This window comes from Antedon mediterranea, chromosome 1 (genome assembly GCF_964355755.1).
Source record: "Antedon mediterranea chromosome 1, ecAntMedi1.1, whole genome shotgun sequence".
In the NCBI taxonomy this organism is placed as follows: domain Eukaryota; kingdom Metazoa; phylum Echinodermata; class Crinoidea; order Comatulida; family Antedonidae; genus Antedon; species Antedon mediterranea.
The window spans coordinates 9,178,322-9,202,121 of record NC_092670.1 but is presented as its reverse complement, the minus strand read 5'-3'; the positions used below and the strand labels follow the sequence as shown (position 1 = coordinate 9,202,121).

Here is a 23,800-nt window from a genome sequence, read left to right as displayed (position 1 = left end):
CAAACATGACTTAGGTGTTCACTCATATTTCGGCCTGCCACACACTCACATGAACGGGTATGAGACGCTGATATTGCCAGCTAGATTTTATTTATGATTGAGGCCTTTTTCCTTCCTCAGCCTAATCAATATTGGATAATTGTTTTATAATAATTGTATTGAATTTATATAGTGATTGATTAACCATAAATAGTTAATAATAATAATATTTAATAATTAAATTGTTTTTAACATCATGGGGAAACGAAGATGTTAAAAAAGAACAAAATAGATTAAAAACAGGCAGAGATACATATTGTATACAAAAAGCCTAACAATTAGTACTAATTATTGATGAGTTACTACTAATAATAATAATTAAAAAAACAGGCTTAATTTATAATATTAAAATAACAAATAAAAGAGTAGTTTTCAATATAATGACTAATCATGGCCTTTTTTTAATGATATATACATTATGACTCATTTTGCGCACCATATATTTGTAAGACCGGACCATATTTGGCGGCCAAAAACAGTCCTACTACCCGGACCGATTTTATCCTGGCCGGACCAGTTTTGGCGGCCAAAATTGGTCCGGCCGGACAGGTTTTGGCAGCCATAAATGGTCCCCCGGACTGATTTTGGCAGCCAAAACTGGTCCGCCGGACCGATTTTGGCCCGGACTGATTTTGGTGTGACAGGCCTAATATATTTTGGTTTCTTAAAAGTTGTCATTAAGTCCATTCCATAATCGTGGTCCAGAGGCAGAGTAATGAAGAATTCTGAAGTTTTTAATTTAAATAGGCATTTGTATGATACAGTTTAGCAAGTCTACGTAATTTATGTGTGTGGGATTTTATCAGTTTATCAAATTCATTCATTTAATAACTATGGAATAAAGAGTTCTATGTTTATTCATAGTCAATAGAACTTTCTATTGACTATGGTTTATTGTTAACCAAAAATGTAATGATCCCCCTCTTTGCTGTACTTTCACAAAAATTATATTAGACTTTTACCTAGTAAATTGAACAGTTTGCGACGGATGTACCACTAAAGGCTAGGCTACTAAACAAAGGAAATTATGCTTTCAGAGTTGTATCGCTGTAGTGGAAAGTAGTGGTTTTGCCCCAAACAATGGCAAGCGTACCACCAGCAAAAGGCAGCGAGAACACAGCGTACCAAACGACCACAAAGGCAAAGCAGCAGCAATCAGCTACTCAAGTCGTAAATCCCAGTGAAATAAGCCGTCCAATGAATCTTCAAAGGATTACTCAGCGGAAAAACCTCGTCAAGAACTATTCAAAAACCAAGAAATTAGAAAAACTCGGGGTTTATTCGTCTTGCAAGGTTGGCATATTCGGAAACGTAGGCTAGGCCTACGGCTGGCCTAGACGGGGCCTAGACTAGCCTCGGCTAACTAGGCCTAGGCCTAACTAACAGTTTACACTGGATCCACTTGAAGGCTTGGTAGCCTAAATGCTTACTAATTACTGGGTAGTAACAAAGTGCGAGGCAGCGAGGCACGCGAGGCAGGGAAGGCATGCGAGGCAAGTCAGAAATTTATGCGAGGCATCGTTCTACCATCATCAAAAAATGCGAGGCATCATTTTATCATTTCTCAAAATTGCAAGGCAGGAAATCACCGAAATTGAAGTAGCCTAGGCCTAGGCCCGCTAGGCTAGTTTCCTTTTGCACCTGCCTTGTAATTTAAACCAAGGCTTTATCCTAAATACCACAGCTTAGAATTATTAGGCCTACTTTAATGAAGAAAAATCACATAAAAGTAACAATAAATCCATTAAATTGGTGATTTTACAGACGTTGTTTTTCTCGCATTTCGCACACTCAATGTTCAATATTTTGGTTTCTATGGAACGCCAAAAGAGCAAAATTAATTAGAGGGCTAAAAACTCTGTGGAATCCATTTATATTTAACGCATTATTTGGTGAAAATCAAGTACAATTTCAATAGATTTTGTCACTGTCAGTAAGGAAAATGTTACTGTTGATAATTTACACGGTTTCGTTAACCTTTTAAAGAATAAAATAGAAAAATTCATCATAATATCCTTAGTAGGATGTCCTAGGTCTAGACTAGGTAGTGATGTTGATTTAGGATCGATTATTATTCTTTGAAAACAGAACAGTATCAGCAGTAACATATTACAACATTTTTATTGACAAATTAACAAATTTATTGAAATAAAACGTGTTTTTCACCAATAAATGCATGAGAAATTGACGCATTCCACTGAGTTTTAGTCCTCTATTATCGTTGCTCTTTTGGCGCTCCATAGAAACAAAAATATTGAACATTGAATAAGTGAAATTCGCCAACAGTGTGCGAGAAACACGCCTGTAAAATCATTAATTTAAGGATTTATTTGTTACTTTTTATGTGATTCTTTCATTAAAGTACTCATGAGGTATACTTCTAAGGTGTGGTATTCACACGATAAAGTCAGTTATCAAATTTGGAGTAAAAATACAAGCGAAGGAAACTAGCGCCAGGTTTATTAGTACGTACATGGACAACAATAAATAAAAATCGTTCGTAATATACCTAGCTTACTAAAACAGGAATAGTGTATCATTATTAAATATTACACCAATTATTATTTTATCAAAATTGATTAAATTATTTTCTACATAGGCCTCTTATCTAGGTTAGGGCTAAGCATATTAGCTAAAGTTTAATTTTAGGCCTAGTATTACAATTGTCGGACGTAAGTCTTTTTTCACACGCGCTCCAGAATTCTGTCGCAATTTTTTTCTTTGCGGCATGTTATTGGATCGGCATATCAGTTACCTTTTATTCACCGCCAGTTATTGAACTTGTCCTGGCAATCGCTGTTCACCTTATTTGCGAGAGAGGTACACGTGTTGTTCCTAGAGAATGGAATGTCAAAAATGTCTTTGGCACGCCGCTCAGAGAGAAGTCTGTGCGTTGCTGCTGAAACCACGTGCTATAGGAGGGGAATGCACCACAATCCTCTGAGCTGAGGGCTGAATCATTCCGCTACCTGCTAAATAGTAAAGAAGGATTTTCCATCTCTCGGGTCTACCGGATCTAGGCGCAGGGGTGTGACAAAATATTATTTTCACTCTGCTATGTTCGAGAGACATGTGAGTGAACACGCTCGAAATGCCAACAAACATTGCAGTCATTTGATGAGTGTGTCGCTATAACAATTATTGTTTATCGAAAGTTGAAGACTGTCGTTCAGATTTTTGAACCGTAGTTTGGGCACTTTTGTAAAAGTAAAATTTGACACGATATGACTTGAATGAAAAAACAATCGTTACATAAAAATAAACAACATGATGAGTGTATACACGAATCTATTTAGATACGCTTGTATCGATTGATTATTAGGCCTATAATATAGCACAATAGCACGTTAAGATATGCCTCGCACCTTTTTGAAATTGTAAACTATATGCCGCGCATGCCTCGCACTTTTGGAAATGATAAAATGATGCCTCGCACAAATATTTGGCATGCCTCGCTTGCCTCGCGTGCCTCGCTGCCTCGCACTTTGTCAACACTCCTAATTACTTAGAAGCTAGCATATGCTAGGTTAGAACAGGGCCTACCTAGCTAGGCCTATAGGCCCTAGGCCTAGTAGTTTTATAAAGACAAACATAGCCTAGGCCTAGTTAGGCCTACTAGATAATTTCTAGATAGAGTGTAGGCCTAGGGCCTAGGCCCTAGGCTATATAAATAATAGATGGGAGGAGCATTAATTAATATCACTACTACTAATTATACTTATATAAAAGTCTCGGGCCTCCCTAGTCTAAGTATTAATATTATTGTGTAAAGAATGGGTGGGGGAATGTTTTTTTGTTGGTTTTGTTTGGTGTTGGCAGGGAGATGTAAAATTTATTTTACATCTCCCTGGTGTTGGGCAAGGGAAGGGTGTGGTGAGTGCAGTCAGTGGGGTAGAGGGTACACATGCAAGCTCCAGCCTGATCAAATCTGAAAAAAGTTTACTTATTAATCAATATTATTTGCTGATTATATTTATTATTTTATAATTGTTTGTTGTAACTTGTAACATGATAATAATAATATGATGCTGAGTCTAAAAATATAGAAGTTGTTTACAGTAGGCTTGTTCTGGATGGACCCCCTGAACTAAAAAAGTGATGTGAGCATGCCAGATGCGTGGAACATGACATAATAATATAGAGCAGGCTGCTAGCCGATATCTTATTATTACACATGCCTCTGAAAGACAAAAGTTATTTCATTTTCATCTATACAGAGATCTAGTTAGTAAATAATAATAATTACCCCTTTTCTCATACAGCAGACAGACGAACTGTGTAAATGCAATGGCTGGAAAAACCCGAACCCACCACCTCCAGCCTCATCGCAGTCAAGTAGACTTGACAATACGGCAGTGCCAGTTGCCAACCTAGAAGATCCTTGCAGAAGTTGTTCACATCCACTAGGTACTGTACATTCAACTCACTGTTGCAACTTTTCAATTGTATGACGCACTATGCGTGGTCAGGCCTGTGCGTGGTGCATCGTGCGTCATACCCCTGTGTAAAAAATTTGACTAGCTTTTATGTGACAATAATGCACCCATTTTAAATTAGTGACGGACCTTTTAGAGAACAATGACGCATGTCTTTTTGTGGTGAGTTACGGACATTGACAAACCATTGTTCATTAAGGCGACGTACCATTTTGTCAAAACTGGGTTTAACGTCTGCACAATCAAATAAACTTGATTCGACCTGGTGTACGTTTTTACGACAAATGATCCGTAATGGTTATCGGCGAAAAAACACTTTAGATGATGAATGTTATAAACATAAACATCAACATTCACAATATATGTAAGACATGTGATTTATCTACATTCATCAAAACCCAGCAACGAAATTATGCTGCACATCTGATTAATAATGATCGAATGACGAAAGCTATTCTTCCAAGATGACAAATGCTCGAAGCGTGGTAGAAATATGAACACGTTATTCAAACAAGTTCTCGATAATGTTGGAATGGTCACACAAGCCTTCATTAACAACTCCAAGGCCCGCTTATTTTGAATCGGCATTTATTTATTATATGCCATCTAGAACACTCTGTCAGAGTTATAGATAACATTTTTATATTATATAATATTTAGCTCTTTGATCTATTTGATAATTGTGTGTTAATGCCGTGTTATGAATGAAGAGTACTTGAAAATAAGCAATTTTTATGCTCCAATTTATGCAACAAAATGAATATTCATAATCACAGTTTTTTTTCCATTTATTTTGATAATCTTTTTATTTTGACAGCATCACATGTTTCACATCTAGAAAATGTTGATGAAGAAGAGATTAACCGATTACTGCTAATCGTCGTTGATGTTGAGAACCTGTTTCTATGTGTTCATCGAGAAGAGGATGCGGATACAAAACAAGTTTATTATTATCTTTTCAAGGTATTTATCATCCGTTTCTTTGTTTGAAATAGTATAGAGTATCACGGTGTGACGTCACAACGATAGAGAGCGCTACATGCAACCAAAAATGCGTTCAACGCTACTATGTTGATAAACTGTAAAGATCTGTATTTCTATCAAATTATGTATCTTAGCTTGATTTTTTTTAACTTAAACTGTTGAAGAATAAATAGATTATTAAAAACAAATATTTAGTGATCTGTTGAAATTTTATAGTTTTAAAATGACTATTTCAATAAGCCTATTCCAAAACATTGGTGATCGTGGAGTCACTCAGGCAGGTTGAACGTATTTTTGGTTGCGCTAGCAACCAAGCCGCGCCACTTACTGTCGTGACGTCAGTACCGTGATACTTATACATAAAAACGTAGAAATAAAAATGAAATATAATACAAAATAAAGATCCATAAAAAAATGTGAAATAAGCCTCTTTTTGGTGCTATACTAATAAACATAGGATCACTGTCTTGCACATAGACATATGGGTGCATCCTGGAAACAAACGGTTGCTTAATGTAACAATTAAAATATGATTATAATGCGTACAGTATTCAAACCTACTATTGTGGCTGAAACGGTTTTAATTGAATTGAAAAACTTCACTGCTGGGCAGATGACAGATGACCGCAGATGATGTATCCATCATACCTAATGATGTGTTCACACAGCGTTCAATTAATATACTGACTGTGGTCATGTACTGTACAGTATTTGACTTTGTTTATACCCTAATGAGCTTGAATTCTTTATGTTTTAAGAATCCTCTTTGGACTCATTATACAATAATGAATATCTGTTTGTAGGCAGATACAATATTAGTAGGAGCATTTATTAAAATACAATATGATTTTGAGAACTGTTATTAACATTAATGACATTTTTCAAAAGTTTTATATACAAAAATTAATTTAATGTTTCAGTGTTTAACCATTGTGACTATTAATAATAGTTTTTTTTTTCAGTTTTTGTTGTTGAAAAAAATATGAAATTGTTGTTTATGTATTCAATGCTCTTAATTTTGTAAATTTGTTTATAATTAGTTTGGGCAATTCAAAGTTTTGATAAAGTTAATCAATCAACAATAATGTTTTCACATACACAAAATAAACATTTAAATTCAACCAAAAACCCATTGACTTCTCTTTTTTGCTTTGAATTACAGTTTTTTCAGGTACATTTATTTTTATTACATTTTTGGTCAAAGTGAATAACTGTATGTGACATTAAAATGGCAAATTCAACACACAATATTTAAATACAAAATTTTCAGGGAAAAAAATATGTATTTTAATGTAACCACATGACAATTAGAATTTGAAAACAAATTTGATTCCCTATTTCAAATTTGAGTGCTAGATTTTGACACACCACCTTTGAAGGGCAAAAATGGCAGATTTCTGGCCTAGAGATATGTTCGCTGTAATCACTATGATGATGTCATTAATCAAACATAATAGAAATGTTCACTATTTGTTCTGACATGTTATAAATTAAGAGATAAATCACTCATCTCAGAATGTTTTTGTTTGCGTAATTGGAGACCTAATTTTCAAAACATGTTTTGTCAAGAAATAGCATAATTATTTCTACTGAAAAACTCTAGAGGGAACACTCCAGGGTTATAGTATTTTGCTACATACAATCCCCCCCCCCCCCCTTGTCTTAGTAATGTGTGTGATTAGGTTTATACACCACTACAATTAGTGAATAAGAGTTTGGTGATTATGATTATACGTTTGAATTCCAATGTTTGAATCACAGGTTCAAGTCCTTCCTAGGATCTTTTTTTTTTTTTAAATTCTTGAGGATTGTGACCTTTGACCCTCTCAAAACTTAATACCCCTAGGCCTAGATGATGGATCATTCTTGTTGAATTTAGTGAAATTTAGATAAAAAAGTGTGGCCTGCAATTACTAATTTTTTAAATACAAATTTTGGATAGTGAATTTGGTAACAGTAATTTATAGGTACAGTATTCAAATCATTCATTTTTTTTACAGCTTTTACGTAAATGTATTTTGCAAATGAGTAGGCCATCTGTTGAAGGGCCTCTTGGTAGCCCTCCGTTTGAGAAGCCAAGTGTAGCAAAGGTAAGAAAAAAAGGGGAAGGTAAAAATAAATTCTATAAAAAAGTGCTATACTGTATTATACTGGTAGGCCTATGTCTTTCACATTGTTCACCGATTGAAGACAATACCTGTATGTGGCTGGTGGACACCTCCTTCCAGCCTCGGCCAAATCATGTTGTCTGTTCAATGGTCTGCAGAAGTTTTCTTGTATCCGCATGTGCACTGTAAATTTTACAATCGGTTGCGTGTCACATACTGCTGCGTCGCCTGTTTTGAATGCTCGCTAATGACTTGATCGCAACCTTAGAATCTTAATTTCATGTTATATAATATTCTGTTCTTCTTCTTCTTCAGGGCATCACAAACTTTGTGCAATACAAGTTTGGTCATCTTCCCCAGAAGGAGTGGCAGACGATGTATGACCTTGCCAAAATGTTTCTACACTGCTTCAACCACTGGAGGTTAGAGACACCATCAGTACGCAAGGAGAGGTCGCAGTTGGACGATGTTTCCACGTATAAAGTCAACTACACACGGTAAACATCTGTGGTTGTAAACAGTTATGATTGCAGTACTATTGTAAATGCCCTAAAGTCAAAGGACACATTCAGGCGTATATATAGGATAAAAACATGAAGATAAATATTAAAATGGGAATCGGAAATAAGATTGGGAATAACCACATAAAACACGACAACATTATCGCTGCTTTTTTGTTTTTAGTTGGCTTTGTTACACACACGTTCCTGCTTTCTGTGACAGTTTGCAACGGTACGAGACAACACACATCTTTGGCAGAACGTTGCTACGATCTGTTTTCACAGTGATGCGTAAACAACTCCTAGATAAATTCAGTGCAGAGAAAGATAAAATGCCACCAGAAAAGCGAACATTAATAATGACACATTTTCCTAGGTGAGTTCCTCAACAATGACAAATATTTTATATTTGTTTTCTTACAAATTTTAAAAGTTTGGATTGTTTATTATTATTTGTTTGACTCAAAGTCTTGTTCAAGATTTGTGGACTTAAGCGCTGTCTACACTATCAAACTAACTTGACAAAATGTGCCCAAATATGGTAGTGATATTACATCGTCATGTTAATATATGGGCACATCACATTTTTTTGTCACATAAAGTTTGATAGTGCAGACAGAGCTTTAGCAAAGTCAGATGCGAGCTGGACAGAAAATTATATTATAGTATATACTCTATAATATTTGTAAATATTACTGGTTTCAAAATTAACCACTATTATGTTTAAAATCTATTTTACTTATTTTTGTATAGTACATGACACTTGAAAATGAATAGAACTAAATAAACAGTTTTATGTTCCTTTGAATTTGTACTTGAAATTTTCATAGTTAAGATTATGATGTTACAGTGCAATAAATTTCACTATAAAAATGAAATTTAAAGAAACAGTTGTAAATGTATTTATACATTTAATCAAATAATAACACTCAATAATTGGAATTAGAACATCTGATTCTATTGTGGCAAGTTTATATCTGTTGCGAATCCAGGATTTTGAAAGGGCCTAAAGATGATCAAATGGAAGTGCTGAACTGAATCTAATGTCCTTATCTTTTTTTGTCCTATATTTTAAATTTTCTTGAATATGCCTATGTGTATTACTACACAATGTCATTATTATTGTTTTAATTTGTTGTATGTTGTTGAGGGGTTGTTTAATCTCTTGTAAGTTGATGAATAATATATGCTTTATTATTTTAAATTTGGCAATAAAAGGGATAAACATATAATTACAACACTGATTAATATCTTGCAGTAGATAACATGCACCTTGGTTTGTAATATATTGCAATGTAAATGAATATTCTGAAGTTGATGAATAATATATGCTTTATTATTTTAAATTTGGCAATAAAAGGGATAAACATATAATTACATCACTGAATAATATCTTGCAGTAGATAACATGCGCCTTGTTTTGTAATATATTGCAATGTAGATGAATAATATATGCTTTATTATTATTTTTTTTAAGTTGATGAATATACAGGTATATGTTTTATTATTTTAAGTTTTTTTTTGCAATAAATTTAAAAATGAATGAATGAACATATAATTACAGCACTGATTAATATCATAGATAATATGCGCCTTGCTTTCTATGTAATAAACTGCAATTTATGCGCAAGCATTTTCTGAAGATTTAGCTCCAGGCAGAATTTGTCAAGCTGAATATTCTTATAATGATGATTTATAAAACATGTACTACTAAGCTGGCTATTGAAATACGATTTAAAAACCAAGCAATGGTCGTAAGAATGATCTTAGGCATTCCCATTCGCTATTTAGTAAATATACTAATTCAACAATAAATCACTGTTAAGATTTAGTCGCTAGAATTTCCTTAGCTTGGCATAAAAACGCTTTTTGGTTTGCAGCAATGTCGTAGAAACCTGATAATTTGATCGTAAATTGTACAAAACATTTTTATAGACTTGCTTTTGAAATACTAAAAACATAGACAAATCTAAAGATACATTGTAAATCAGGTTATTTTTATCGGACTTAAAGAACGCTATCATAAATTTGGAAGAGAGGTGGTATGGTTTAAATTAAAAATGAAAAAAAAATTGGGTCTAGGAACTCTTTTATTCTGAATTCTATTTATAATTAATAGCCAGCAGGTTTATATTCTTGAAATTTAAATTATTTTAAAACTCTTCCATCAATTTTTTTACAAAATTCTGAATTTTTTGTGAGCACTACTTGTGTTATAGATTTAAAAGAAAACCAATTTTCTGATTATAATGTATATTCCGAGATGGGCACAGAGCTACCTGTATCTAGTTGTTCATTCTACTCTTGTCATTGGTGCCAGTATTGCTTGAACATGTTGTTAACAAGTGCCCAGTGAGAATAACAAATATAATCTTACTTATAATTCATAAAATGACAAATTAAAGTCTAGTTTTGTCCTCTTATTACTTTTATTGGACTATATTCATTTTTATATTTTTTTTTTATAGTCCTTTTTACTTTTCTCTTTTGCAATTATATTTACAAAAAGGACATGAATTTTTCTTTTTTTTCAAAATGCAATATCTAATAAAGTACTGTGCTAATCAATTCTTACCCCAGGCATACAAATATTATAACCCCTTCCCCTCATCACCGTCACACCCCAGGAAAGAAACATTATCTACAATTCAAACGTCTAATTCTCATTCAGACATGACATACATTGCAATTAATTACAGAGGTTCATTGCCTTCTATATCCATAAGCTCTCTAGTATGAATACCCCTTACAGTTTACACCTAATGATAACCAACCTGCCTCAAGAGTTTACAGATTGCATAATACACTACGATATATTAAACTTTGATTAATACTATTCGATCCTAAAAAAAAAACTTTATTAAGATATATTTGAACAACTGTTAGGGTAAATTTTAATAATACACAAAGGGAAGGGGCTTCCTTTAAGCATTATATATTAAAATACGTTTCTGTACTCTAGGGTAATTTCTATTGATGAACTAAAGGGTAATTGCCGTTCAAGGTTTTTATCATCATTTTAAATTTTCTTTTTAATAAAAATTTTGCTTTAGGGGACGGTTTCTTTCATTTCATATGTGTATGCAACAAAACATGCTGCAATCATCTCTCTCTGAAAATAATTTTTGTTTGTTGGAAATATGTAGCGAAGATATTATTGATTATGTGAACATACATTTTAGACTTGGGAAAATGTCCCCATGTACGGAAAATATAAGAAAATTGAATATAAATTACATAATTAATATATGAATATTGGGTAGAGATTGTGTTTCGTATGCCAACTCTCTTGAATCTTATATACTGAGATCCGCAACTCATAATGTTTTACTTTTTATAACGGCAGTGCCTGGGCCGCCTGTTAGAATAATGTGGTTCTTCCTTGGATAATATGGTATTTGTATGCAATATTATGTATGAATTTATACAAAAATAAAAGACTATATAATTGAAAACAATAGTTTCAATTGTTTGGCAAGATTTTCTTTCGATGAGTTTGTTATTTCTTCAGCTCTAGGTTCTGCAAAATCTTTAACAAAATGTTTTTAACAATTATAAACAGAAGCATAATAAATATCCTTCAACTTAACCAAACCAAGTAATTTATTGAAAACTTCATTTTCACATAATGAAATGATGATCTTGTTTATAACTACCAAAATGACATTTTAATAACATGGCATTGGGTCAAGTTTGGAATAGTATTAACGTTTTAATAATATAGAAATATATATCAAACATTAAACCACAAAAAATATTGAAAATATAAATGATTGAATGCAAATTACATAGGATTGTCAATAGTGAATTTTATCGCTATTCACAAAACAAATAAACACAAGATGCTCTTGGTTTTTTTTTATATTATTAAGTTATAAAAAAATGCTGACATCATCATCTGATCGGATTAGACTTGAACCCAGGATCCTGTGATTGGTAGGCAAGCATTATAACCACCAAGCCACAACTCCATTACTACATTTCAATTTAAATTATGTACATCCAACAACTGTTAGTGTTTTACCTGTACAGATCTATTCCACAAATGGTTCTCATCATCAGACCAGTGGCGTAAAGGCTATGAGTGCTCACTGGCTAAACCCAGGGGCCCCAGAGCAGTGCTCAAGGGATAAAACGATATTAAAATATGTCGAAGAAGCTAAAAATGCCTTAGGCCTCCAGTGTTAGAGGGCCACTTTGAGTTCCTTAACCATGGACCTCAGGCCTTTCCGTTATGCCACTGGATCAGACAAGATTTTAATCCAGAACACTGAACCACAAAAGCTATGTACAACTATGGTATTTGGTATTTTATCTATACAATTTAATTTGTTGTTAATAATTCCATAGTCAATTTATATTTTATTTCCAGATTTCTATCCTTGCTAGAAGAGGAAGTGTATGGTAAAGACTCTCCTATATGGGATCCTGAATACTGTCATTCAAGTACTAATTCACCAGCACTCTCAATGCCTGATCCAGGTGAGTTATATAACCCGATGACCTAACTAGGTCAGGTCAATCCAGGCCTTTATTTTTGTAGGTAAGTGTGCTACAAATTGCACTCCTCAATACATTCAGTGCTGTAGGTGTGCTGTTTGTATTTTGGTGTGCAGAAATTTACCACATTTCGGAGTGTTGTAAATTGCACTCCTCAAGGGCAGTTTAGGAGTGTGTTAGGTGAGTGATCGCACTCGCTCGCCTTAAAAGACAGGGCCTGTCAATTGATGTTATATGATCAATGACAACTAAAGAAACATTTTTGTGGTGTCACTGATGCAAGGGAGCTTTTGATTTGGGACAATTGACAACCTAACTAGGTCAGGTCAATCGATGTGGTGTCGGTTGTCGCCTGGACCTAGAAACCATCAAACTGTATCAAGGTGGGGAGCGAGGAAACACGTCCTACATACTCACAACACAGTTGGTCATTACAAATCGAAAGCGCGCTAATATCTGAGAGGTAGTATTATACAACTAGAAGGTCCACTCACAGCACAATCACAGCCCAAAGAGCGAGCTATTATGCTTTGTTTGTAATTAGAAGGTTTTTTAAATCGGTTTAATTTTTGATGATGCATATGTTCTCAAGTTCTTATGAATTATGAATGTTATCTATCAGTGGACAGTGAAAGTGTATCTTCAGAGGCACCTGCTAGTGAAAGTACAGCAGCCACAGAGGACTCACCAGCTACTGATTCAAAGCCAGAAACTGGTACCCCTACAACAGGTTGTGAAATGAAGCGGAGGGGGAGGGATCAAGATGGAGGTATGTAGATAAAAAAGTGTTTGTGGATTTAGTGGGGGTTCAGAGGCTGGAGTTGGCCTAGCAAATCTGCATAGTACACACTGTTGAGGCTGTGTAGTCATCTTTTGATCTTTATAAACACAGGATTTTATGGTAAGTATATGCAAATCAGACTACTCTTAAGGGTTACACTTACAGGTCATTCATAATTTTGTACACACAGACCTAAAGTCAATGTGCCATATGTAATTGGACAGGACAATTTATTCAATTCAAAACAGTTCTGTTAATTGATATTCTATTCAATATTTCCATAGATAAAAGGAGAAGAGTTGCAGATGAGAGTGATAGCATTGAGGATGCCAAGAGGCAACGTCTTGCTACAGATATCCCAATGGAATTGGTAACAGAGGTGTTATCGACAATCACTGATCCTGCTGCTATGGTCGGCCCACAGGTAATAAAGCTTTAAACGCTGTCTACACTATCAAACTAGTTTGACAAAAAGTGTGATGTGCTCAAAAATGGAAGTGATATGACATCATCATGTTCATATATGTGCATATCACATTTTTTTTTGTCACATAAGTTTGATAGTGTAGACAGAGCTTGAAAGAAGTCAACGCTACATATTCTTAACAAAAAACCTAATGGTCAATGATCTGCTTAATGCAATTGTTGTCCTACATATAACTGGTTTCGAGATGGATAAAGGAGACAACACACAAAAGCCTTCACTGTAACTTTTATTTCGTTCACATTCTCAAAATCTTTTCTTCAGAACAATCTGTTCTCTGCACATGCCTCACGAGATGAGGCAGCACGGTTGGAGGAAAAACGTGGTGTAATAGAATTCCACGTCATCGGTAATTCGCTGAGTCATAGACCATCAAAACAAACAATGATGTGGCTTATTGGCCTACAGAATGTCTTCTCTCATCAATTACCCAGAATGCCCAAGGAGTACATAACAAGACTTGTTTTTGATCCGTAAGTTTTAAAAAATGATGTCAAGATTGAAATAAACACAATGGAGGTTTTACTATTATGTTTTGGGGAATAAGAAGTAAGGTAGCGGTTGTGATGTGGTTTCACACATCATTTTTTTTAGACAGGTTTATTATGAGTGGTTAAGACAGTGGTATTGAAAACCGTAATATCAAACACAGATTCAATGGAGTACTCCTTATTCTGGTAGTTTTCATGGACAAGGACTTAAGACTAGAGGTCCAGTACATATCTAGCTAGTGTGCTTTTAAAAGAACCTGGGGCATCTTTCGAAAAGTGTAAATGCACCTTGACACTTTTGGTGGAAAAGTGTATATTACAAATCATTATTTTCATTATGCTGGTGTTCACTGCATCATGCTATATCCAATTAGATGATAGAAGGTAACTTATTTAATAGTAACATGAACAATAACAAGCTTATAATTGAGAACATAATTGATATGTTTATTTGTATACCTATTATTATAGCAAACACAAGACACTGGCTTTGGTAAAAGATAACCGTGTGATTGGTGGCGTCTGCTTCCGTATGTTCCCGACACAAGGATTCACAGAGATTGTGTTTTGTGCCGTTACATCCAATGAACAAGTCAAGGTAAACTAAAGTACATTGTGCTTCTCTGCTCCCTGAATCTTTTACATCAGATACAAATGCTCATGAGCCATATTTATAAAATATAACAACATTATTTAAAATTTAATTAACATAATTTCAATATTTCTGCAACAAATCATCTAATCATATTATTTCAATCAAGTCCCTTCCCTAATTAGCCATGCGCCATCTAGCAAGTTAAAAAATATTGTTTATGTCTTTGTTCAGAAGGTGAATTCATCAGTGTGCAACAGAGCATACTGTATTGTTCTTTGTTACACCTTTATGCAAATTAGCTATATATAAACATTGCACAGGTTGTTGTGCGGGGCAGTCGACAATTAGCTTCGTGCTGGGTGTAGCCAATACAACAAATAAATGGAAGCTTCGGCGACACCAAACAATAATTGTGGTGACGCGTTTAATTTATGTGTTTGTCGACCAGTCAATTTTGTTTGTTTTGAGACTCCAAAACCGTCTTATTTACTGTAGTCATTAATAGCATTTAATAGTTTTAAAGTAAATAAAAAGTAGTAAATTCCTGTCATTTGATTGGTTCAAAGGAATCTATTTGGTGAAGATGAAAGGTTAAATATCAATTCGGATGGCTTCATTGATATATAACCTTCATCATTCACCTCATGCCATTATTTGTACCATTACATTCATAAACATTCATTATTTGTATATTGTGAGATAATAATAATGGGTGTCTTATATAGCGCCTAATACAATGTTTCTAAAGCACATTACACACAAAAATGATCTATTAAATATCCTAATAACCATAAAAAGAGCAAGCAGAGGAACCATTTACACGGCTTTGTTCTCCAGCACTTTGAAGTTCCCAGCTCGCTGGAACAGAATTCACAGGAGCTTAAGTGAAAAAAGCATCTGTCTATACGTGAGTGAGTGAGTGGCCGAGCGGTTAAGACAGTGGAACCGTAATTACGTAGCCATAACATCGGCAAGGGTTCGAGGCTCACTCACTCCATGGTTCTGGTGGTAGAACGAGTCTTCTCGGATAAGGACTATAAACCGTAGGTCCAGTGCACACAACTAGCTCGTGTGCACTTTAAAGAACCTAGTACATCTTTCGAGACGAGTAGGGGGTTACCCTGGTGTATTAGTACATCACAGCCACTGATCACCAACTGGGCCCTCTGGGAGATCAGTCTGTGACTGAAGAGGTCACCCAGTATAAAAATGAACTAACAATAACAAACATACTCATCTTACCAAAATAAGTTGTTTCAAAAGATGTTAAGTAAAACATGGTTCTGTATTGTTTTTATTTTTTTTCCAAGGGATATGGAACGCATCTGATGAACCACTTAAAAGACTACCACATTAAACATGGTGTCTACAACTTCCTCACCTTTGCCGATGAGTATGCTATTGGCTATTTCAAAAAACAGGTATGCTTCTTGTAGATTAATAATAACAATTTATTGAATATTGCTCTTGGCTTCATACTTTTTAATGCGTCCCTAAATATACCACACCAGGCAACAAATCAGAAACTGAATAAAAGTCTATAGATTTTACTGTAAATGTGGGGGGAATAACCTATAATAATAACAGGGCTGGATGACTTTCAGCTGCACTAAGGGTCCACCAACTGCCACTCATTTGTCTGTCCACGACAGGGGGCCAGATGGACGATTACTAGGTTCTGTAACAAGCACACAAGCAAGATGTACAAGCAAGTTTACACTGGAATTCCTGTTTTTATTATCTTATCTACCAGAAAATGGTCAAGGACTGTCCTCAATTGAAATATTTTCTACTAGGCCTAAGGATTCCTTAACTCAATTTGAGCATAATAATCTCACATAATTCATATTGGAACATTGGATTCCCTACTATAGCCACAACAGAAACCACTATAAAATCTCAAACAGTTTTAATAACACTTTTTTGAATTGCAATATTTGTTTAATAGGGTTTTTCAAAAGACATAAAAATGTCGAAAGCAGCATACATTGGATATATCAAGGACTATGAGGGCGCTACACTGATGGGATGTCAACTAAATTCACGCATTCCTTATACAGAGTTTTCAAAGATTATAAGGAAGCAAAAAGAGGTACGTATAAACATGGTTTTGTTAAGACTTAAAATGCATGAAAAAGAATTTAACAAGAGTAGTAAAGTAGATGTACTAATACTAATAAAATAGTACAGTATGTTAGGCTATGGGCGACACTGCCTTGCGGAAGCCTGTCATTTATACATCTATACCTCCCTGCTTATGCTGATGGTTCTATAGCCCAAGTTACCAATGGGTCAAATCAGTCATAAGGTCCTGGGTTTCATTCCTGTTTGATGAAAACTTAAATAAATAATTTTCTGTTATACACTAATTATATTATACACTAATATAATTATTTTTCTATTTTGTAAGATTGTGAAAAAATTAATAGAGAAGAAACAGGGAGAATTGAAGAAAGTCTACCCAGGTCTAACATGTTTCAAGGATGGTGTTAGGAATATTCCAATTGAATCTATTCCTGGAATATGTGAGTTTTTAATATTTTTTAAATACAAATCTTCACACTGATATAGTTTAATGCTCTGCCTATACTGTACTATCAAACTCTATGTGATAAAAAATGTAATGTGCCCATACGTACATACATGATGATGTTATATCGCTACCATATTTGGGTAAATAACACTTTGTTTTTTGTCAAACTAGTTTGATAGTGTAGACAGAGCTTAAGAGAAGGCCAAGATTAAATCTTTACCTCCTGTTAGCATTGATAATAATAAGGGGCTAGTAGGAACAACATCCCCAAATTAAACTAGAATGGCGCCGGGATAACCCCTATGCTTATGAAAGATGCACTTAGTTCTTTAATGGAAACAATGGATCTCCGTTTTTAGGGAAAAACTTTGATCCAAATCCAAAATGGTCACTTGTCCATTTATAATTTTAAACCTAAATATATACTGTACATTGAGAAACTCTTTCCTAATAAAATATTCAAAACTTCTATCAACTAAAAGTTGTAGTAAGTCATGTCTCAGGTCCAGTTGCCATTTGACTTCTTCATCAGTACTTTGTAATAGAAGTTGGGAACATGGACGCTAGTTGGTCATACCCAGTACCGTTTTGATTGTACAATGATTCGGGAAAATACTTGACGTAAACAAAGCTTAGTGTTAGCTAACAGTGTCTCAACTTAAACTATGAAGTGGAAAATTGATATCAAAAGCCAAATCATGCATTATTCAGAGAATTAATAACAACGCAAATCTCTGTAAGATTAACATTATCTTCAAATGGCCGAGTTTGATTTAATGATATTGATGTTTTTTCATTGACTGTTTTCTGAATGTTAATCAGAGATCTCTCATGAGGATTTTGTGTTTGAATTTTGAACTTACTACGATCATCTTTTTAATTAGGATTAACCCACATTTATATGGTAAAACACACTTAATAATTAGTGTCTTTCTTAACTTCTAATCAACTATTAAAGGTGCACTGTCAGTGAAAATAATATTTTATTATTTATTTATTTTTATTTTATGTCTTTAGGCACTGTGGCCAAGGATTACCAATAGTGAATTAATCACTGTCCTATCAGATAGGTGGTAATCCCCCTGATACAGAGGCTATTGTGTGAACCAGTTCACCGGGGTAACCCCCTACTCTTTTTCGAATAATGAACTGGGTTCTTTAAAGTACACACAGGTTATAACTGTGTACACTGGACCTACGGTTTATAGTCCTTATCCGAGAAGACTTGTTCCACCACCAGAACTAGGAGCGAGTCGGCCTCGAACCCTTGCCAATGTTGTTGTTGGCTCTTTAGGTACGATAAACGGCGCCCCTGCCTTAACCGCTCGGCCATATGACTCGCTCGGGTTAGGGTTAGGGTTAGGGTTAGGGTTATGGTTATATAATAACTACATTTTAAATAATTTTTTTAGGTATTATAAAATATAGAACTTTGCTAATTAATAATAGCCCCACCTATTTTTCGGGAACGGTGAGCAAAAATAGTTTCGTAAAATAAGCTCATATTTTAAAAAGTTTAGCTACAGCACAGGATTGTAGGGTTAAAAAAAATTATAAATTCTAGACCCGGAGCTACCCTTTAAATAAATTACAATTTTTTCATATTCAATGTATATAGAATTAGATGATGAGTTCAGTGCAATAGTCTACACAGGGAAAAATTTCATTTGAAAATTTTGTTTAGCAAAATTGCTAATCAAACTGATTTTTTAGTCAAGAAACATAGTTTTGTATTGTATTTTTTGCTACACAATTGTAGAAATGTGTAGCAAGAAGGTTGTTTTGTATAGCTTTTTGCTATGCTACACTGGCGAAATTATTCCCTGCTACAGTAGAATTATATAATAGACAATCATGTAAAATTGGTTTATAAAACCAAATTGGTCAATTTTGGTTGGTAGTTGTGCTACACTAATGTACTGTACGGACATGTGGGAAGTTATGCTATATAAATGAGTTGATGATAGTTAAAGGAAGACGGTTGATTTAATGCCTAATATTTTTTCAGTGGAAGCGGGATGGAAGCCACCAAAGGAGAGGAGCAAAGCATCTATGATGTCTGAAGATCAGGTGTACTCATTATACAAAGCAATAATGACCTCAATGAAGGTATAATGCAATTAATTGGTTTTTATAAGAAGCTCTGTCTACACTATCAAAATATCAAATGTGGTGTGCCCATATATGGACACAATGATGTCATATCATTAACTTATTTAGTCACATTACCCTTTTTTTGTCAAAATAGTTTGAATTATAGTCTAGATGCTTAAAGATGTGTTTTTTTGGGTTGTACCATTATATCAGGGGTAATGTAGATTTAAATAATTTTTAAGGGGTAGAATTTAGAATATTCCATTGTCACTGAAGGGGTTTGTTTCATGATGAGATTAAAAATATCATATTTAAACCTTTAAAAAACAATGCTACATAATAAAAAAATATGATCATCACATCCATGATATCTCTCTTTCCTAAATATCTAAAAATCATTTAGTAGATGTTTCAATTCAATTGAAATTTTTTCTTTTGTATAAGAAAACTAATAAAAAATATAATATTAATAACATAGGAAGGTGCTAGAAAAGAGTCCTATAACTTATCGTACTTATTGATATTGCAATAATAACAATACTACATAATAGTAAACTACCTTAATGATGTTTTTAAATTTAATAATCCAATCTGACTAATTATATATAAATTTGTTTGTACTAACTACTATTTATATCTGATTTATTTTTGTTTATACTTCAGAGTCACACCAGTTCTTGGCCTTTCCTAAAACCAGTTGAAAAAGCTGCAGCTCCAGACTATTATGATCACATTAAGTACCCTATGGGTAAGTAATACTTATCAATTTATTTATACCACAGTATCTGTATAAACTGTAAAACACATATAATGTTCCTATACATGGGCCCAATTTATGTCAGGATTAATATAGCTTTAAAGGAGTGGCCTTGTTCAAAAGAATAAAGTAACATTTTATTTTATTTTTATTTTATTAATTTTAGCAACATTAAAACAATACATAAACTTTGAGTGTGCCAAAGAGGTCAAAGGACCACTGTCGCCATAAGGCGTGCCACGCCAGCACTCAAAGCATACAATAAAATCACCTACATTGAGTGTGTTTTAGGGTGATATTTAATAGCACAGGATAAATTCTTTCAAAACTACTATTCACTACACGAACAAGGGGCATTGTCGTTGAAATATTGAATTTAAACTGATAAAAAAAATAATGGTATTTACAGTAGCCTTAACCTTAAAAATAATCCCTGATACAGTGGTACTGTATTTCAAAGTATTTTCCTAGATACTGATATAATTAGGCTATTTACATAGATACACCATGGAAAATTGGGTGAATTAATGTAATATACACAATTAATAATAATAATGTATTATACAGAAATTAATAATAACATACAATTACTCAACTCCCTGACGCACAGCTACTCCACAGTAGTTAAACACAATTACAATCCTGTTGGTGCAGTGCCCGCTGCTTACTTGGGCTCGAATCTAACTCCTAGCTATCAGCGCGTGGTCTAGAGGTATGAATGCCAGGCTAGTGATCTGGAGGTCATGGGTTCGAGTCCCACCAGAGAATTATTTATATTTCTCAATGTACTTAGTATAAAGTACAAATTACATTAGAGGAGGGGAAACATCTGACCAACATCCAATTTCGTTCTCCATATTATCTTGGCATACACAACAATAATTTACAATATTTATTTTTCAGATTTAAAGACAATGCATGAAAGAGTAAAGAACCGCTATTATTCATCCCCTAAACTTTTTATCGCGGATATGCAACGTATCTTTAGCAACTGCCGAGCTTATAATGCTGTGGATACAGAGTATGTGAGGTGTGCTAATACACTTGAACGATTCTTTTTCAACAAACTGAAGGAACATAACTTAGTTGACAAATGAATACACTGAATGAATTCATGCTTAACAATTGTTGCAATTCTATGATCGCATGTTGCTTCCCTGGAAAACCAGGGATGTGGATATAGAGTTTTCTTTGGTTTAAACAGTACCCTGCACAAGATTGCGTCAGTATGGCTGTTGTAGAAAGAAAATTGTAAGGAATTATGTTGGACAAACACATTCCTACCAAACTGAATAACACAGAAAAGATTTTGAAATGTAAAACATTGATTTTATTTATTATAATACACATCCAAACAGCCAGAAGCCATTAACATGATGCTTTATATTATTTTGAAAAATAATTAATAATTGTTTGATACATACATCTTTGACGGGGCTATACTTTTTGTGAAAACTATTCTATGCTAATGTAGCTGCTATGCTTGCCTGTGTAAAACACTTCAATGAGTATCACCTCATACATGATACCCCAGCAGTATCATGTCTAGCGACAATAAAACATCCTGTAGTATCGTGTCTGCTGACAACAACAGGCCAATACCATAGCATCTAATCTACTAAAACAATCTCACTATACTAAAAATAATATTTTTTCAGGGGGACAATACATCTTTCTAAAAAGGGATACTGAAGTATAATTGCAATAAACCCTAACTTTCTCACCATTTTCATTATTAAACCACTTATTGTTCAAAGACATATCTTTTCTGTCTTTTGATCATAAGCACAATCAAGCTCATCGTTTAACTCATACACTTCTTTAATAATGTATTTTTTATTTTTTTTTTTATTTTCTTATTTAGGCCTACTACGTATTTACACGAGAATTCCTTGATTTTAATTTTCATTTAAAATCTTTATTCTCCAAAAAACTATTGTTGAATTTCCAATTTCCAGGTCCTTTTTTTTCATGACTATTTATAATTTTCAACGAAATAGATTGATGGTCTGAAAGAACAGAAGGTCTGATATAGGTACCAATAATGTTTGTATAATACATATAGTTTTATAATATTATATTTGTATAAATCAGTCCAAATTGTAAAATTTATAATAATAGCATATGGCAACCATATTGGATTCCAAGATGGCCGCCATTAAAAAAGTATATAATGTATGCATTTATGTATTTAATCATCAAATTATGGCTGCCATATGCTATTATCATAAATTGTACAATTGGACTGATTTATCATAATATTGTAAGTCACAAAAAATTACGTTCGTACGTGGTTTAAAATAGGAGCTACTATCAGTTTTGAGTAAAAAATGGGGCCATTTTGAAATCAAAGATGGCGGCTAAAATAGGGTCGGAAAAAATTATCCCCCAGTTGCAATGAATTCTACTAGTCTTAAGGATTCCAAAAACTACCAAAAACTCAACTTGAGCATTAAAATCTCACGGAATTGGTATTTAGAACATTAGGTTCCCCACTATAATTGCAGTAAACCTTAACTTTCTAGCCATTTCCGTTATTAAACCACTTATTGTTCAATGACATCTGTTTTATTTAGTGAAAATGTATTTGTTGAAAGCCATATTTATTTATTTCATATTAATAATAAAGCAAACTTGAGGTTTTTAAATAAATCTATAGGAAAGCTAAACGTTGCTTTTGTGGAATGTAAATGATAACCTTTGTTAATAAATGATTGAAATGGACCCTTGTCTGGTTTTACTGAAAGAAAACATCGTTCATTGGTTTTGCACGTAGGGCAATTAAAAATATACTATAATATAATATTTAATTCAGCATTTTAATGGACAGGAAGCCACTAGGAATAAATCAGACAAATGAAATTCCAGAATAATCTACAATCAGATGTTTTGAAAGACTGTTATGTAAATTTTACCAAACTCTTTAAAAGCAGGAGGAGAGTGGCAGAATACACATTTAAAAAGAAGACGAACTGGGTCAACAGAAACCAAACTTTCAAATTCATTAAGTGAAAAGTTAGTGGTAAGTAGGCCTTTTCTTTGTATACAGTACTTTTTTTTCGTGATTATTCTTTCTTTCTTTCCAGAATTTTGGTTTTTGTTGGCATAGTTAACAATATTCTTTAACTTGTCCAGAATTTAAATATTTATCTGAAAATATCCTAATAAGGTTTTCATGGACATCATGGTTGCGCAGCGTAATGTACGCGTGGTTTTATGAATTTGTATGGATTTTATTTTTAACCATATTTCGAGGTTAGCCCATCCAGCAAAGCTGATCATTTATGTCCACGACAATACAATACATGCAGCACAATTTTGAAACCAGCAAACAATTTTCAATGAAACTAAATATTTTCTGTAAGAGGTATGCCAGCTTTAAACATGTCAAATGTACAAAATAAATTTCTAATCATTTTAGCGCATGCTTCAGGCCATTTTAGAGAATTAAAAAAATATGTTAGTACCCGTCTTTTGTTATATCTTGAATTCATGCCT

The 23,800-nt window shown here is 33.7% G+C and overlaps 1 protein-coding gene across 1 annotated transcript; it reads left to right on the top strand.

Annotated features, from left to right (window-relative positions):
* The first annotated feature begins 1,119 nt into the window (after positions 1-1,119).
* On the top strand, positions 1,120-22,973 carry LOC140041023 (histone acetyltransferase KAT2A-like). The gene is made up of 17 exons (XM_072087387.1): positions 1,120-1,332; positions 4,302-4,446; positions 5,293-5,438; positions 7,460-7,549; positions 7,883-8,064; positions 8,252-8,443; positions 12,440-12,549; positions 13,190-13,336; positions 13,633-13,772; positions 14,097-14,305; positions 14,795-14,921; positions 16,229-16,339; positions 16,867-17,010; positions 17,329-17,443; positions 19,460-19,560; positions 20,209-20,293; positions 21,206-22,973. Exons 1-17 carry the CDS (start codon positions 1,120-1,122, stop codon positions 21,397-21,399), a joined length of 2,451 nt encoding a protein of 816 aa, XP_071943488.1. The 3' UTR covers positions 21,400-22,973.
* Positions 22,974-23,800: the final 827 nt, after the last annotated feature.

Coding starts and splice junctions, on each gene's coding strand:
- LOC140041023 (XM_072087387.1), top strand. CDS start 1,120: ATGGCAAGCGTACCACCAGCAAAAGGCAGCGAGAACACAGCGTACCAA. Junction 5,439..7,459: donor TTTATTATTATCTTTTCAAG/GTATTTATCATC, acceptor TTTTTTTTACAG/CTTTTACGTAAATGTATTTT. Junction 14,922..16,228: donor CATCCAATGAACAAGTCAAG/GTAAACTAAAGT, acceptor TTTTTTTCCAAG/GGATATGGAACGCATCTGAT.